This window comes from Eleutherodactylus coqui, chromosome 3 (assembly GCF_035609145.1).
Source record: "Eleutherodactylus coqui strain aEleCoq1 chromosome 3, aEleCoq1.hap1, whole genome shotgun sequence".
Classification (NCBI taxonomy): Eukaryota; Metazoa; Chordata; class Amphibia; order Anura; family Eleutherodactylidae; genus Eleutherodactylus; species Eleutherodactylus coqui.
In genome coordinates, this window is record NC_089839.1 from 147,921,222 (window position 1) to 147,939,032 (window position 17,811).

Below are 17,811 nucleotides of genomic sequence, written 5' to 3' on the forward strand. Positions count from 1 at the left end.
ACACCCAGTAGTTGTAGGGGGCAGAGGCGTCACAGAGGACGGTTGTGCGATCGGCTACGTACTCCCTCACCATCCTTTTACAGTGCTCCCGCCGACTCAGCCTTGACTGGGGAGCGGTGACACAGTCTTGCTGGGGAGCCAGAAAGCTGTCAAAGGCCTTAGAGAGTGTTCCCCTGCCTGTGCTGTACATGCTGCCTGATCTCTGCGCCTCCCCTGCTACCTGGCCCTCGGAACTGCGCCTTCGGCCACTAGCGCTGTCGGATGGGAATTTTACCATCAGTTTGTCCGCCAGGGTCCTGTGGTATAGCATCACTCTCGAACCCCTTTCCTCTTCGGGTATGAGAGTGGAAAGGTTCTCCTTATACCGTGGGTCGAGCAGTGTGTACACCCAGTAATCCGTAGTGGCCAGAATGCGTGTAACGTGAGGGTCACGAGAAAGGCATCCTAACATGAAGTCAGCCATGTGTGCCAGGGTACCTGTACGCAACACATGGCTGTCCTCACTAGGAAGATCACTTTCAGGATCCTCCTCCTCCTCAGGCCATACACGCTGAAAGGATGACAGGCAAGCAGCATGGGTACCCTCAGCAGTGGGCCAAGCTGTCTCTTCCCCCTCCTCCTCATGCTCCTCCTCCTCAATGCGCTGAGATGTAGACAGGAGGGTGCTCTGACTATCCAGCGACATACTGTCTTCCCCCGCCTCTGTTTCCGAGCGCAAAGCGTCTGCCTTTATGCTTTGCAGGGAACTTCTCAAGAGGCATAGCAGAGGAATGGTGATGCTAATGATTGCAGCATCGCCGCTCACCATCTGGGTAGACTCCTCAAAGTTTCCAAGGACCTGGCAGATGTCTGCCAACCAGGCCCACTCTTCTGTAAAGAATTGAGGAGGCTGACTCCCACTGCGCCGCCCATGTTGGAGTTGGTATTCCACTATAGCTCTACGCTGCTCATAGAGCCTGGCCAACATGTGGAGCGTAGAGTTCCACCGTGTGGGCACGTCGCACAGCAGTCGGTGCATTGGCAGATGAAACCGATGTTGCAGGGTGCGCAGGGTGGCAGCGTCCGTGTGGGACTTGCGGAAATGTGCGCAGAGCCGGCGCACCTTTCCGAGCAGGTCTGACAAGCGTGGGTAGCTTTTCAGAAAGCGCTGAACCACCAAATTAAAGACGTGGGCCAGGCATGGCACGTGCGTGAGGCTGCCGAGCTGCAGAGCCGCCACCAGGTTACGGCCGTTGTCCCACACAACCATGCCCGGTTGGAGGCTCAGCGGCGCAAGCCAGTGGTCGGTCTGCTCTGTCAGACCCTGCAGCAGTTCGTGGGCCGTGTGCCTCTTCTCTCCTAAGCTGAGTAGTTTCAGCACGGCCTGCTGACGCTTGCCCACCGCTGTGCTGCCACGACGCACGGCACCAACTGCTGTCGACGTGCTGCTGCTGACACATCTTGATTGCGAGACAGAGGTTGCGTAGGAGGAGGAGGGTGGTTGAGTGGAGGAAGCATACACTGCCGCAGATACCAGCATCGAGCTGGGGCCCGCAATTCTGGGGGTGGGTAGGACATGAGCGGTCCCAGGCTCTGACTCTGTCCCAGCCTCCACTAAATTCACCCAATGTGCCGTCAGGGAGATATAGTGGCCCTGCCCACCTGTGCTTGTCCACGTGTCCATTGTTAAGTGGACCTTGCCAGTAACCGTGTTGGTGAGGGCGCGTACAATGTTGCGGGAGACGTGGTCGTGCAGGGCTGGGACGGCACATCGGGAAAAGTAGTGGCGAATGGGAACTGAGTAGCGCGAGGCCGCCTCCACCATCATACCTTTGAAAGCCTCCGTTTCCACAACCCTATACGGCAGCATCTCCAGGCTAATAAATTTGGCTATGTACACGTTTAACGCTTGAGCGTGCGGGTGCATGGTGGCGTACTTGCGCTTGCGCTCCAACACTTGCGCTAGCGACGGCTGGACGGTGCGCTGAGAGACATTGGTGGATGTGGCCGAGCACAGCGGAGGTGAGGGTGTGGGTGCAGGCCAGGAGACGGTAGTGCCTGTGTCCTGAGAGGGGGGTTGGATCTCAGTGGCAGGTTGGGGCACAGGGGGAGAGGCAGCGGTGCAAACCGGAGGCGGTGAACGGCCTTCGTCCCACCTTGTGGGGTGCTTGGCCATCGTATGTCTGCGCATGCTGGGGGTGGTGAGGCTGGTGGTGGTGGCTCCCCGCCTGATCTTGGCGCGACAAAGGTTGCACACCACTGTTCGTCTGTCGTCTGCACTCTCAGTGAAAAACTGCCAGACCTTTGAGCACCTCAGCCCCTGCAGGGTGGCATGGCGCAAGGGGGCGCTTTGGGAAACAGTTGGTGGATTATTCGGTCTGGCCCTGCCTCTACCCCTGGCCACCGCACTGCCTCTTCCAACCTGCCCTGCTGCTGCACTTGCCTCCCCCTCTGAAGACCTGTCCTCAGTAGGCGTAGCAAACCAGGTGGGGTCAGTCACCTCATCGTCCTGCTGCTCTTCCTCCGAATCCTCTGTGCGCTCCTCCCTCGGACTTACTCCAATTACTACTACCTGAGTGATAGACAACTGTGTCTCATCGTCATCGTCCTCCTCACCCACTGAAAGCTCTTGAGACAGTTGCCGGAAGTCCCCAGCCTCATCCCCCGGACCCCGGGAACTTTCCAAAGGTTGGGCATCGGTCACCACAAACTCCTTCAGTGGGAGAGGATTCGGAACCATTGCTGCCCATTCTGGGCAGGGGCCCGAGAACAGTTCCTGGGAGTCTGCCTGCTTCTCAGAATGTGTCATTGTAATGGAGTGAGGAGGCTCGGAGGAAGGAGGAGCAGCAGCCAGAGGATTCAGAGTTGCAGCAGTGGACGGCGCAGAATTCTGGGTGGTCGATAGATTGCTGGATGCACTTTCTGCCATTCATGACAGGACCTGCTCACACTGCTCATTTTCTAATGAAGGTCTACCGCGTGGACCCATTAATTGTGAGATGAATGTGGGGACGCCAGAAACGTGCCTCTCTCCTAATCCCGCAGCAGTCGGCTGCGATACACCTGGATCAGGAGCTCGGCCGGTGCCCACACCCTGACTTGGGCCTCCGCGTCCTCGCTCGCGTCCACGTCCTCTAGGCCTACCCCTACCCCTCAGCATGCTGTATTACCAGTAGTGCAGAAACAGAACGCTGTAATTAAATGTGCCGCTTATTGGCCTGTGGTTGGAGGTTGACTTCCCTTACGGAACGCACAGCAGAGCCAGGAAACAATTTTGCGCACGCCTGTAGTGTGACGTAGGTGCGTATGACTGAGCTAGTGGAATTTACAGCGCAGAAGCAGTCAAGTGGCCAAAGGCCAGTAGTAGGCCTTAAGTATTTTGCTTCTATTTTTTTTTAAATGCTGAACTGATACAGCAGACAGATACTGTAGGCAGTGTATAATATTATGTATACTCTTTCCCTCTGGCGGGATGACAGCGCTGAAGTAACAGAGACAGCAGATCCAGGAAACAATTTTGCGCAAGCCTGCTGTAACGCTTAGCTGCGTATTAATTAGGACTACTACCCCCAGCAGATAGATACTGTAGGCAGCGTATAATATTATGTATACTCTTTCCCTCTGGTGGGATGACAGCGCTGATGTAACAGAGACAGCAGATCCAGGAAACAATTTTGCACAAGCCTGCTGTAACGCTTAGCTGCGTATTAATTAGGACTACTACCCCCAGCAGATAGATACTGTAGGCAGCGTATAATATTATGTATACTCTTTCCCTCTGGCGGGATGACGCCGATCATGTAACAGAGACAGCAGATCCAGGAAACAATTTTTGCGCAAGCCTGCTGTAACGCTTAGCTGCGTATTAATTAGGACTACTACCCCCAGCAGACACGCAGTAAACTGAAGACGGTCACAGGCAGCCCAAATATAGTATTTTTCCCCAATTTTTTGGAAAAAGCCCACTGCCTATGTAGCCTGAATATCTGTTTCCCTGCCTCACCAGTACTGGCCCTATACTCTGTAGAATGACTGCAGACTGCGGATGCAATACTCTGCATGCCCGATATACAAAAAAAAAATTGTGCAACACTGCTAAAAGCAGCCTCAACAGTACTGCACACGGTCAGATGTGGACCTAAGAAGGACCGTTGGGGTTCTTGAAGCCTAAAATAACTCCTAACGCTCTCCCTATAGCAGCTCCGGCACCAGCAGCACTGTCCCTGAACTATGTCAGAATGCATCTGTGGCGAGCCGCGGGAGGGGCCGATTTATATACTCGGGTGACACCTGATCTCGCCAGCCACTCACTGCAGGGGGGTGGTATAGGGCTTGAACGTCGCAGGGGGAAGTTGTAATGCCTTCCCTGTCTTTCTATTGGCCAGAAAAGCGCACTAACGTCTCAGAGATGAAAGTGAAAGTAACTCGAACATCGCGTGGTACTCGCCTCTAGTAACGAGCATCTCGAACACGCTAATACTCGAACAAGTATCAAGCTCGGACGAGTACGTTCGCTCATCTCTAATTTATTAACCCTTTCCAATCCAATTTCTATCCTGGTTTTCCTAGGGGGCTGACTCTTCTTCCATATGCTGGCTAAAGCCAGTACTGCAAGAGGTGACACGTTGGATAGGCTTCGACAGCAGAGAGGCTTGCAATATACAAGAGAACCCTGATGGACAACTTCCAACATCAGAGCTGTACAGCCTTAAATCATAATGTCTTTAAACGTTAGACAGTGGATTGGAAAGGGTTAAAAAATATGGAATTGCTTTTTATTTTAGCAGTTCCCTCTCAAAACAACAATGCGTTAATAATTTATGTGAATCCTATAATGGTTCTATAAAAAAATATGACTTGTCCTGCAAAAGCAGAAGCCGGCACCTGACTACACGGATGGAGGAGTGAAAGCGTTAGGCCTCTCCGGATGCAAGGAGGAATGAAGTTCCTCCGCTCCTGAAGCTGATTTACGCGTATTTACACGGCTGATAGCGAGTCGCGCCCAAGATCCTTGAGCGTGACTCGCATCGCGCAACACATGAACAGCACACATTCGCATGTATTACTCCCGTACCAGATTTGTGAAAAAATAGGATATGCTGCGATTTTTTTCATTTCCAACCATCGCCTACAGAAATAGACAAATTGTAAACAGTGGGATCTATGTTCTATGAGATCTGGGACCCTGAGAGCCGCGCTACTACTCCCCCTTCCAGTCCTGACCGCTGAACGCCTTACACCCGTGGTCAATAGCTGTCACGGCATGTGAGCGGATGACGAGTGGGGAGGGGTCTCCGCCATGTGACCGCAAGGTGCCGATAGATTCCCCTGGCCAGCAGGAGCCTAACCCCTTAGTGACCAAGCCTGTTTGCGCCTTAGTGACGGAGCCAAATTTTGGAAATCTGACATGTGTACTTTAACATAGAATAACTCCGTAAAGATTCTGCATATCCAAGTGATTCTGACATTGTTTTTTCACCACATTTTGTACTTCATTTAGGTGGTGAAAATAGTCCAATATAATTGGTGTATATTTATTAAAAGTGCCAATATTGGGAAAATTTTGAAAAAACTATCGTTTTTTCCCATTTTCAATTGTAATATATCAAAAATATGTGCAAACATACTGTACAAATTTTTGATAAGATATATATTTCCATCTATTTACTTTATTCTGAATGCACATTTGAAAAACCTTTATGTTTTTTTAACCATTTAGGAGACGTACAAATTTAACATTACTTTTCAGCATTTTGAGGAACACTTTATTTTCCTGCAAAGGCTCATGGGTGTCAGAATAATAGATACCCCCACAAATGACCCTATTTTAAAAACTACACCCCTTAATGTATTCACTGAGGGGTGTCATGAGTATTTTGACCCCACAGTTTTTTTCAGGAATTAATTCAATTTAGAGGAGAAAAATTAAAATTTCATATTTTTGCAAATATGTCATTTTAAAGACATATTTTTTTCCTATAGTTTACATAAAAATTAGGATTTACACCCCAAAATGGATCCCCCTGTTTGTCCTGTGTTCAAAAATATACCCATTATGGCCCTAATCTTATATCTGAGTGCACAACGGGGCCCAAAATGAAAGGAGTAGTCGGTGTCTTTCAGAACAGAAATTTTGCTTGAAGGCGTTTTAGGCCCCTATAGCACATATGTAGAGTTCTTGAGCGCCCAAAACCATAGAGAACCCCCACAACTGACCTCATTTTGAAAACTAGACCCCTTAACAAATTTATCTAGGGGTGTACTGCCCATTTTGACCCCACGGTATTTGAATGAATTCAAGCAAAGCAAAAGGAAAAAATTGTGATTTTGTTTTTTTTGGCAATTCTGTTATTTTAAAAACAGCTTTTTTTGTACAGCACACATATAAATAAAGACTTGCACCCCAAAATGGATACCCCTGTTTGTCCTGTGCTCAGAAACATACCCATTGTTGCCCTAATCTTCTGTCTGGATGCACAACGGGGCCCAAAATGAAAGGAGTAATTGGTGGCTTTCAGAACATAGATTTTGCTTGAAGTCCTTTTAGGCCCCATAGCACACATGTAGAGTTCTTGAGGGCCCAAAACCATAGAAAACCCCCACAAATGACCTCATTCTGAAAACTAGACCCCTTAACGAATTTATCTAGGCGTGTACTGCCCATTTTGACCCCACGGTTTTTGAATGAATTCAAGCAAAGCAAAAGGAAAAAAAATTGTGATTTTCATTATTTTGGCAATTCTGTCATTTTAAAAACAGCTTTTTTTGTACAGCACACATGTGAATGAAGACTTGCACCCCAAAATGGATACCCCTGTTTGTGCTGTTTTCATAAACATACCCATTGTGGTCCTAATCTTATGTCTGGATGCACAACGGGGCCCAAAATGAAAGGAGCAGTCGGTGGCTTTTAGAACATAAATTTTGCTTGAAGGCCTTTTATACCCCATTGCACACTTGTACAGTTCTTGAGCGCCCAAATCAATAGAGAATCCCCACAAATGACCTCATTTTGAAAACTAGACTCCTTAACGCATTTATCTAGGGGTGTACTGTGTATTTTAACCGTACAATTTTTGAATAAATCTAAGCAAAGCAGTAGGAAAAAAAATTACGATTTTCATTTTTTGGGCAATTGTGTCAATTTAAAAACAGGGTTTTTTTTGTACAGCACACATATAAATAAAGACTTTCACCCCAAAATGGATACCCGTTTGTCCCATGTTCAGAAACATACCCAATGTGGCCCTAATCTACTTACAGGACACATGGCTTGGCCTATAATGAAAGGAACACCAGTTGGATTTCAGGGTACAACTGAATAAATTCCAGGTCCCATCGCCCACTTGTAGAGCCATTGGGCGGCCAAAACGATAAGTAACACCCTTAAATGACCACATTTTGAAAACTAGACCCCTTAACGAATTCATCCAGGGGTGTACTGCGTATTTTGACCCCACAGTATTTGAATGAATCTAAGCAAGGCAGAAGGAAAAAATTGCGATTTTCAATTTTTTTTGGCATTTTTTTCAATTTAAAAACAGTTTTTTTGTACAGTGTACATAGGAATGAAGACGTTCACCCCAAAATGGATACCTCCGTTCGTCCCGTGTTCAGAAACATACCAATTGTGGCCCTAACCTACTTACAGGGCCCATGGCAAGGCCCATAATGGAGAGAAAACCCACTGGATTGCAGGGCACAACTGAATAAATTCCAGGCCCCATTGCCCACTTGTATGGAATAAAAATTGACACCTTAACCCCCCCCCCCCCTTGCACCCTTTTCGGCGTTCCCCAAATCTTAGATAAAAGTAATAATGGGAACTGTGTGGTATTTTCAAAGACAGGGGTAATTACGGAGGCTGGTTGGAATGGGCACATGGGGCAATAAAACCGTGTATCCCCCCTCCTCTCATGCTTTTTGGGGGTCATTTCTTGACCTCAGTGGCGGGTATGGGATCTAAAAAGTAGCGTTTCATGAGTCTTCATAAGCTTGCGGAGGTGCTGCGGTCTCGCACAGAAGGCGCTCAACAAGCTGCTCCTGGAACTGCAGGAAGGCAAGCGTTTCCGGGGCTTCTTGTAAATTGCGTATTACAGGTAGCGGTCTGAATAATGCCGGGCTCGGGCAGCCGTAGGCGCAATCCACTTGCGGAGGCCCGCAGCAGATCCCAACTGTGAGCCCGGCTGTGACCCTGCGTACGGCCGCGTAATGTACTGCGCATAACTGCCTACTCACACAAGCGGTCATGCGCAGTATATATCTTTCCCAGGGAGTCTCCACGACAGCACCACCTGAGATCGCCTCCTCCTGATAGGACAGGAACACACCGAGAGGTTAAAGTCCCCCCCCCGTCCTCCCCTCCTCAGTGTTTTCCTGTCCTGCCAGGAGGCAGGGTCACCGAGAGGGGCTGGTGGAGACGCCAGCCCGGAAGGAAGAAGCATACCGGCAGATCGGAGGGCAGTGGTCCAGCCTGTCCTCCCTTCTTGCAGAGCGACTCCCGGGACGCCACATGGGGTGGTCCCCCCGGGCCAGGTTCCTCCCGCGGCGGCCCATGGGGGGTGCAATGCGGGGCTCCAGCTCTCCCACGCGCCGGCTTAGGAACGTGCGCGGCGCCTCCGGCTTCCCCTTAACGAGCAGGAGAGGGGGCGGGGCGCCGCGGCAAGCGGCGAGCGTGATGACGTCATCGCGCAGCACGGCCGGCGCTCGGAGAGGGTGGGGCTAAAATTTAAAGGCGCCAAAATTCAAAAAGAAAAAAAAAAAAAAAAGAAAGAGAAAGGATTCAAAAGGAACCTGAGAGAAGATGGCGCCGAGCAAGGAAGCCACTCAGTGAGTATTGGCTTAAACGCCCCAAGAGTGTCTGCAGCACCAGTAATAAAGCAATGAGTGCTCCAGCACCAGAGGCCGCGGAATGCTCCACCGCGGCGGCAACCGTAAGTAGCCAGTGGGGCAAACAAGGCATGCATATTCGTATATGTTGTTAATGAATTTTGCATCCTTACACGTAAATTTTGTTGTCTGCCAGGGGGATAGAAGAGTTGCCCCTCCCAGAGCCAAAGCTAAAAAGTGCGCAGAAGACTATCGGCTTCGCATGCCAGGCCATTACGCAAAGCATGCATAGCCAAGTTGGTCAAGGAGGAATCGGGGGGATTCCTCGAGGACGTCAGAAAACTCGTCCAAGAGGAAGTGCGGTCAGCGCTGTTGACCCCAAAAACTCCACCCAGAGGGGCATCGGGGACAAAGCGCCGAAGAAAGGCGCATACCCCGCAGGAGCTCTCAGACTCAGAGAGTTCGGGATCTGAACCGGAAGAGCTGATGCTTGAGGAGTCCTCAGAGGAAGAGGAATACCAAAAGTACCTCTTCCATAGAGAAGATTTAACGGAGCTGATTAAATCCGTTAGAGCTACACTGAAAATGGAGGAACCCAAGGAACCCCGTTCAATGCAGGACGAGGTCTTTGGGGGTTTAGGAGAGAGGAAGAAACATACCTTCCCGGTCCATAACAACGTAACAAAATTAATACTTAAGGAGTGGGAGAAGCCCGACACGGGATCCTTCTCGTCTAAGGGGGTGAAGAGGCGCTACCCGTTTGAGGAGGGGGTATGTGCAAATTGGGAGGAAATACCCAAGGTAGACGTCCCAGTGGCTAAGGTGGCTAGGAGGACAACATTGCCCTTCGAAGACGCCACACAGCTTAGAGACCCAATGGATCGCAAGGCGGAGGGCCTACTAAGAAGATCCTGGGAGGCAGCGGCCAGTACGCTCAGGCCAGGGGTGGCAGCCACGTGCGTCGCCAGAACCCTGGGTGTGTGGCTCGAACAACTGGAGCTGCACATCTCGAGCAAAACACCAAGGGAGCAGATCATAGATTCCCTCCCTATGTTAAAGATGGCTACTAACTTCCTGGCAGACGCAGCAGCGGAGTCAGTGAAGCTTTCGGCAAAAGCAACGGCCCTAACCAACTCGGCCAGGAGGGTCCTCTGGCTGAAGTCATGGTCGGGCGACCTAACATCCAAGAATAAACTGTGCTCGCTACCCTTTCACGGCCAATTCCTCTTTGGTCCGGATCTAGATAAAATACTAGAGAAAGCGTCGGATAAGAAGAAGGGATTCCCGGAGGAAAAACAACGTAAGGGGAGGACCTTCTTCCGAACCCCAGCACAACAATCGGAACCCTATAAAGGCAAAGGCAAGATGGGCCGATGGAGTTACCCCAAGGGAGGCAGAGGGAGAAGCTTCCTCTTCAACCCGCACCAGTGGGGGCGAGGCTGCAGGGCTTTGCGGATCGGTGGGCCTCGATTTGCAGGAGCCCGTGGATCCCGGAGATCCTGCAGCAGGGATACAGAATCGAGTTAGTATCCCCCCCCAGGAGAAAATATATTATCACGCGAGGTCCAGTACAACAACTGTACCCGCTTCAGCAGGCGGTACAGGACCTAAGACGTCTAAAGGCAGTGTCCCTCGTGCCACAGGAAGAGGAGACATGGGGGCATTACTCCAGACTCTTTCTAGTAAAAAAAACCCGGGGGAGGTTCACGCCTGATAATAAATCTAAAACCCCTGAACGTTTTCATAAAATATCGAAAATTCAGGATGGAGTCCATCACATCAGCGGTAAAGTTGATCCCCAGGGGGGCCTACATGGCCTCGATCGACCTGAAAGACGCTTATCTGCATGTACCGATCCACAGGGACTCGAGGAAGTACCTAAGGTTCGCGTTGGAAATGGGCAGGAAGACAAGGCATCTTCAATTCAGATGCCTTCCCTTTGGAATCTCCTCAGCACCCCGCATCTTCACGAAGATCATGGCGGAGGTCGCAGCCTACCTAAGGCAGAGGTCGATCCTAATAATCCCATACCTGGACGACATACTAATCATAGCCGAGTCCAGGGAACGCCTAGTAGAGAACTTGGCAACAGTGCTCAGCCTGTTACAGTTCCTAGGTTGGATCATAAATTGGGAGAAGTCCAGCCTAAACCCCAGCACGGAGAAGGTGTTTTTGGGCATAACACTCGACTCAGAGGCCCAATGCTCCTTCCTCCCCGAGGTAAAGGGGCAGAAAATTCGGCACATGGTAGAATCCTTTATGCAGAGACGGTCATGCACAATCCGGGAGGCTATGTCCCTCCTAGGAAGTCTAACATCATGCATCCCGGGGGTAGCATGGGCACAGGCACATACCAGACCCCTGCAAGCAGCAGTCCTCGCAGCATGGGACGGCAGGCAGGCTTCGTTAGAAAACAGAATACAGATCAGGAACTCGGTAAAGGTATCCTTACGCTGGTGGACGTCCCCAAGAAATCTAAGAAAGGGAGTCCACTGGATATTGCACCCGGCAGTACAGATCACGACAGATGCAAGCTCCTGGGGGTGGGGGGCGCACGTCGGAGACCAGCTCCTACAAGGCCCATGGCCACCGCAGACGAAGCGTCAATCCTCAAACTACAGGGAGCTACAAGCAATCTGGAAGGCCCTGCAGCACCTGGGGGAGACGGTAAGAAACCAACATATACGAGTACTGTCGGACAACACCACGGCAGTGGCCCATATCCGACACCAGGGGGGCACGAGGTCACCAGCTCTGCAAAGTATCGCGCAAAGGATATTTCGCTGGGCGGAGGGCCGCATCATCTCACTGTCAGCGGTACACTTAAAGGGATCTCTGAATCAAAGAGCAGACTTCCTCAGCCGGGGGCGCTTAGACCCAGGGGAATGGTCCTTATCCCAGGAGGCATTCCGGATAGTGACGGACAAATGGGGTCTCCCGCAACTAGACCTATTCGCGTCAAAACAAAACGCCAAGGTGACGAACCTCTTCTCCCTCAGACGGGAAGACCAACCGACAGCGGTGGACGCCCTGAGCCAGGACTGGGGAGGAGAACTGGCGTACGCATTTCCCCCGATCCCACTAATCCCAAGGGTACTACAGCACTTCAGGTCACAACCGTGCACCCTGATCCTGGTGGCTCCCTTTTGGCCAAGAAGGAGCTGGTTCAGCCTCCTGAGAGACTTGAGCATCCAGGAGCCAGTTACCCTTCCGGCTCAAGAGAATCTCCTAACGCAGGGACCCCTGAACTACCCCGACGTAAGCAGACTTCATCTAACAGCTTGGTTACTGAAGAATCCATACTGAGGGGCAGGGGATTCTCAAGCAAGGTAGTCAGAACGCTAATAGCAAGCAGGAAAGAGACTACCAACCGCATATACCAGAGAATCTGGAGGAGGTTTACCTCTTGGAGACAAGAGAGAGGCTCCTCAGGCAACAGTGCGGACGTCCCTCTGATCCTGGACTTTCTACAGGACGGCCTGGATATGGGCCTCGCCCCAAGCACCCTAAGAGTCCAAACGGCAGCCCTTAGCGCCCTATTTGACACTAAGTTATCCGGGGACAGGTGGATCAATAGATTCCTGGCAGCGGCAGATAGGCTACGACCCAGGTCCACCAATATATGCCCAGACTGGAACCTTAATTTAGTCTTGAGGGCCATGACAGGGGAACCCTTCGAACCAATGGAGGGGCTCTCATTAAAAATGCTCACAGTAAAAACTATCTTCCTAGTGGCAATTTCCTCAGCCAGGCGGGTCAGCGAGCTACAGGCCCTATCCATACGCCACCCGCTCCTCAAGATTACAGATACCAAGTTAGTCTTTAAAACAGACCCGACCTTTTTGCCTAAGGTGGTATCCCCATTCCATAGGGCCCATGACATAATAATACCCTCGTTCTATAATCACCCAAAGGACGAGAGCGAGCGAACCCTAAGCTGTTTGGACGTCAGAAGAGCAGTCTTGACGTACATCAAGGCCACAGGCCCATGGAGGCAGGACGACAACCTGTTCATCCAATATTCAGGCCCTAATAAGGGAAAGAAAGCAGCCAAAAGCTCTATAGCCAGGTGGATTCGCCTGGCCATTAGCGAGTCATATAAGGCTTTGGGTAAGGAGGCCCCCTCGGCTCTTAAAGCCCATTCCACAAGGGCAGTAGCGACCTCATGGGCCGAGCATGGCTCGGCATCAGTAGAGCAAATATGTAAGGCAGCAGTATGGAAAAAGCCCCATACTTTCGTCAAACACTACAGGGTAAAGGTGCAGCTAGACGAGGACATGTCCTTCGGTCGTAAGGTCCTCTCAGCGGCAATCCCACCCTAGAATTACTTTAGTTGATACGTCTCAGGTGGTGCTGTCGTGGAGACTCCCTGGGAAAGGTAGGATTATACCTACCCGATAATCAGGTTTCCAGGAGTCTCCACGACAGCACCCGTACATTCCCTCCCAAAGAAAGAATAATGTATATATGTATATAAAAATAATTAAATAAATAAAAGATAATAAGATAAAAAATATACCAGATAGGAAAAAATTTAAGTTAGCTCCTACCCCGGCAGTTTCGTTATAATACACTGAGGAGGGGAGGACGGGGGGGGGGGGGGGGAACTTTAACCTCTCGGTGTGTTCCTGTCCTATCAGGAGGAGGCGATCTCAGGTGGTGCTGTCGTGGAGACTCCTGGAAACCTGATTATCGGGTAGGTATAATCCTACCTTTTTGTTTGTATTTCCCGCACCGTCGCTTAGCGATGACGCGGGTACCCGCAGCCCGTACACAATGTAGTAACGTATGGGCTGTGGGTATATCCGAGCACAATGGGCTCTATGTTGTGGATATCCGCGGTAAAATAGAACCTGCTGCGTTCTCTTTTCTGCGAGTGGATTATGCAATTCCAACCCGCTATTGTGAGCGGAATTGTGTAATCTAATGCGATTGATCTGCGTATTACCGGGGATCAGACGCATGCGGAATCCGTAATTCCTATCCAGTCATGTGAGACCGACCAAAGGTAGATCGCTACCTTTTTATCACGTGACCGGGGACTGCTCAACGAGGCCACCCGTCACTGCTCAAGGCTCTCGGCGACCGTTGGTCGATGGGAGCAAGAAGATTTTAAGTCTCCTGTGCTCCCCGACTCCGGCGCATGTGTCTGGTATTTTGCCGGCGGTGGCATGTGCAGAATCCGGGTAAGTTCACGGAGGAGGATCGTGTCGGGGTGCAAATACGGAGGCCTCCGGTAAAAAGTTTCATCTCCTCTCACCGATCGCATTGGTGAGGGGAGATGAAATTAACATTTTTTTAACTTTTACGTGATCGCCATTATCCATTGGATAACGGCGAACACGTGACCAGGAACTGCTCACCGCGGCCCCCCGTGAAATTTCCAGGCTCTTGGCTCAGTTTTGTAGCCAGGAGCAGGGAGATTTTAAGTTATCCTGGCAATCCACGGCTTTTGCGCATGCGTCTGCCGCTTTGGCGACGGCCGCGTGCGCAGAAGCTGTGGTAAGGTCTGCGGATAAATCTGCGGGCCTTAGGTACGTAATTTCATCCTCCCTCACGGATATGATCCGTGAGGGGAGCTGAAATGTTAGCGTTTTAAACTTTTTTTTTTTTATACTTCTTTACACTTTTTTTTTAATTACTTTTTTACACTTTTTTTTTTAAACTTTAAATGATCACTGCTATCCATTGGATAACAGTGATCATCTATGCAGTGACATCCCTCTGCTCTTGGCTACACATGGCAGCCAGGAGCAGAGGGATTTTAAATTTCCCGGGTCCTGAGCCCCTCTGTGCACGCGCCCGGGACACCGCTGAAGACCGGGGGTGAGTATTTTCACCTCCCCTCATGGATCCGATCCATGAGGGGAGGTGAAATTAATGCTATTTTTATTTTTTTACAGTGGATAGCACTCGCCGCGGTCACCGGGGACATTTCCTGGTTCCCGGCTACCTTCAGGAGCCGGGAACCAGGAGATTTTAAGCTCACCGGGGTTCCCAGTTTTCTGCTCATGCGCGTGACGTCATTCGTCTGGCGCGCATGCGCAGAAGAGCCGCTCCGGGTCCCGAGGACCCTTTTATCGTGGCAGACATCGGGGAAGCCGGGTGAGTACTTTCAGCTGCCCTGATGGATCCATGAGGGCAGCTGAATCTTTAACTTTTTAAACTTTTTTTTCACTTTATTGCGATCGGCGCTATCCATTGGATAGCGCCGACCGCAATGCCGGGGGGGGGGGGGGGGGGGGACTGCCCGCAGCCCGGGATGACAGCATGGAGCTGTCACGTCCACAGCCCACGGGGCTTTATTCTCTGTAGGACGCATGTTTTTACGTCCTCAGAGAATAAAGCCCACTTGGGCAGGACGTAAAAAGGCAATGGGCTGGTCGTTAAGGGGTTAATCAAGGTCTCGAAAACCAGCCTACTGGTTGAACGTATTTGTGAGCGCAATGCGCAGTGAATAGAACTGATTGGTTTTAATAGGTTCGTTCATATACGCAGATTTTCTGTGCGCATTTAGTTTGCACAAATAAAATAAAAAAAATAAGATTACACCGCAAGCTATTTTTTCCTGCGCGTCTGCACACGAAAATAGCACATATTGAACTAATAACCTTAATTGCCCATTTCAATGAATTGGAGGTTTTTTTGCGCACACAAAAAGTACAGTAAAACATGTACTTGTGTGGACAAATACGCTACTCCGATTACATGAATACGTGGTGCAATACGCGCGTAAATGAGCTTTTGTCCATGGGACACCAGCCTTAGGCCACTCTCACACACAACGCTTTTTACAGCCATTGAAAACGCCATTCGAAAATTCATTAAAACGCAGCGTTCTCACGACGATGTGCGAGAGTGACCTTAGGCTCCGCCTCCAGCAAGGTCCACGCAGTCCTACATAAAGGCCCCTTTACACGGAACGACTATCCTTAAAAAAAAACGTTGAAAATGATAAGTGAACGATAATCGTTTTGCGTAAAGGTGGCCAACGATCAAACGACGAATTGTAAGTCGATGGCTTTTCATTCAGTTCATGCAGCATAAAAATCGTCATTGGCTCGTTCACTTATACGGCGAACGCCTGAATAATTTCTCGTTGGAATGCGCCAACGGCTCCTTCAAACACTATAGGCCGGGCGCACACGAGCGTAATTTAATAGTGAATTCCGTGCACATAATACGCGGTGAATGGAGTCATGACAGTGCATTGATCCACCCACATTTGTGTATATACGTTGCATATAATACACGCGGCAAAAAAAAAAAGTGCAGCATGTTCTATTTTACCGTGTATTACACGTGAAAGAGCTAATTGTTCTCCATGTTCTTTCAATGAGGCCTCGAAGACCTGCGCTCCCTAAAAATGCCGCAATTTTCGAGCACTTTCAAATTTTTTTTTAATGCACCTCATCACCCTCATTATTAAAAAGCGCCGTTGAACACGTTCGAAAATGCCAATCAAAATTGTGGTAAAACATTGCATTTGACACACGGTGTTCTACCGCCGTGGTGTGCGAGAGAGGCCTTAGTTACGTAGTCTAGGATACCAGAAATCAGGGAACAAAAAAGGCATAAAAAAGACAAAATGAATGTTTTAAAAAAACAAAAACAAAACAAAAAACAATCATATACTTTTCCTACAAAACCCCGTTTATTATTGAAAATCTAAAAAATAAGTACATTCGGTATCAACGTGTCCGGAACGGACGGCGCTATAAAGTTATTACGTCTCTTAGGCCTGGCTCATACGAACGGGTCAGATTTTGCAGCGGAACTCCTGCGAGTGATCATGGAAATTAATCGCGAATGGTCACGTGAGACGAAAACTGGCAAGACAGGAATGACATCAGAACATCGCACAGTCAACCGCCAAGGCAAAAATTCCAGCTTTTCCCCCTGGTCTCCTAGCATGTTGCAAGTGACTCGTATGCAATGTTTATGGCGTACGGGCGAGCGGGTCGCACGCATCCATAGACATCAATGGAGGCTGTCCGTGCAGAATCCATGCCAAAATAGAGCATGCTGGGATTTTCCTTGCGCTTGTGGAATACGCAATTTGTGCGGCAGCTGTGAGAAACTACATGCCTTTTAATACCCGCGTATTATTGCGAATCACGTGCGCGGACGGCGATCACGGAATCCGCAATCCAAATGTGTGGTCTGGCCTCATCCTGTAAGGGAATGGTGTTGTAATAAAAAAAATTGCCAAAATTGCTCTTATTCATTCATCTGCCTACCGCGAAAAACAATAAAAAGTGTAAAACGTTGCCTGTACCCCAAAATGACCCCAGCGGAAACTACTCTGACTTGTCTGCCTGGGGCAGCGATACCAACCGGAGCAGGGAGAGGGGATTCCACTGGTGCCACAAGGTAAAACTTTTTGGGAGAAGTTGTGCCACAAGCTGAAAAAGAGTTGTGTGCCCCTGATCTGGTGGGGTTGTACGGTCTTCTGCACTCACACTGCCCCTCACCATACACTACATGTGCCCACCACCTATAAGGAGGGGGCGATAGAGCTGCAGCACACCAGTAATAGAGACTCCTGTCCGACGCTATGGAGGATGGGACTCACCGGCCACAAGGCACTTGGCGGACAGCTTCACCATGCTCGCGGCCTCCAGACGGTACTCTCAGACCCCGACAAGACAACCAGCCAATGAACTAATCTCCTACGGAGACAGACGCCTCGGCTACCATAGTAACAAAGACATGTGGGTTAAGGACCTTTGATGATGTCAAAATCACGTGATCGGTCACATGTATACAGGAGGAGTCAGGTTTTTGCCTTAGAACGGTTTATTAGTGGGTAAGGACCTGTGGTGACGTCACGAGCACGTGATCCCAGGCTGCCGTCTGGCTGTAGGAAGAGGGATGACGTCATGCAGTGTACGCTGTGGCAGGACAGTGTGCGCCGCAGAGCGGTGTGCATGGAGCTCGTCCACGGCCGCGCATGAGAGGGATAACCGCCTCTACCGGTTTCTGGGCAGCAAAATTTACGCA

General features: G+C 50.1%; 1 protein-coding gene across 2 annotated transcripts in view; it reads right to left on the reverse strand.

Moving 5' to 3' along the window:
- IFT27 (intraflagellar transport 27) overlaps positions 1-17,546 on the reverse strand; it is a 48,982-nt gene extending 31,436 nt beyond the window's left edge. Inside the window, exon 1 of one of the 2 annotated variants that reach the window (XM_066596291.1) lies at positions 17,384-17,546. In XM_066596291.1, the coding sequence (XP_066452388.1) occupies positions 17,384-17,417 (34 nt within the window). In that variant the 5' untranslated portion in view covers positions 17,418-17,546. The remainder of the gene's footprint in view (positions 1-17,383) is intronic. The other variant, XM_066596290.1, reaches the window with a different exon arrangement.
- Between the last annotated feature and the right edge of the window lie 265 nt (positions 17,547-17,811).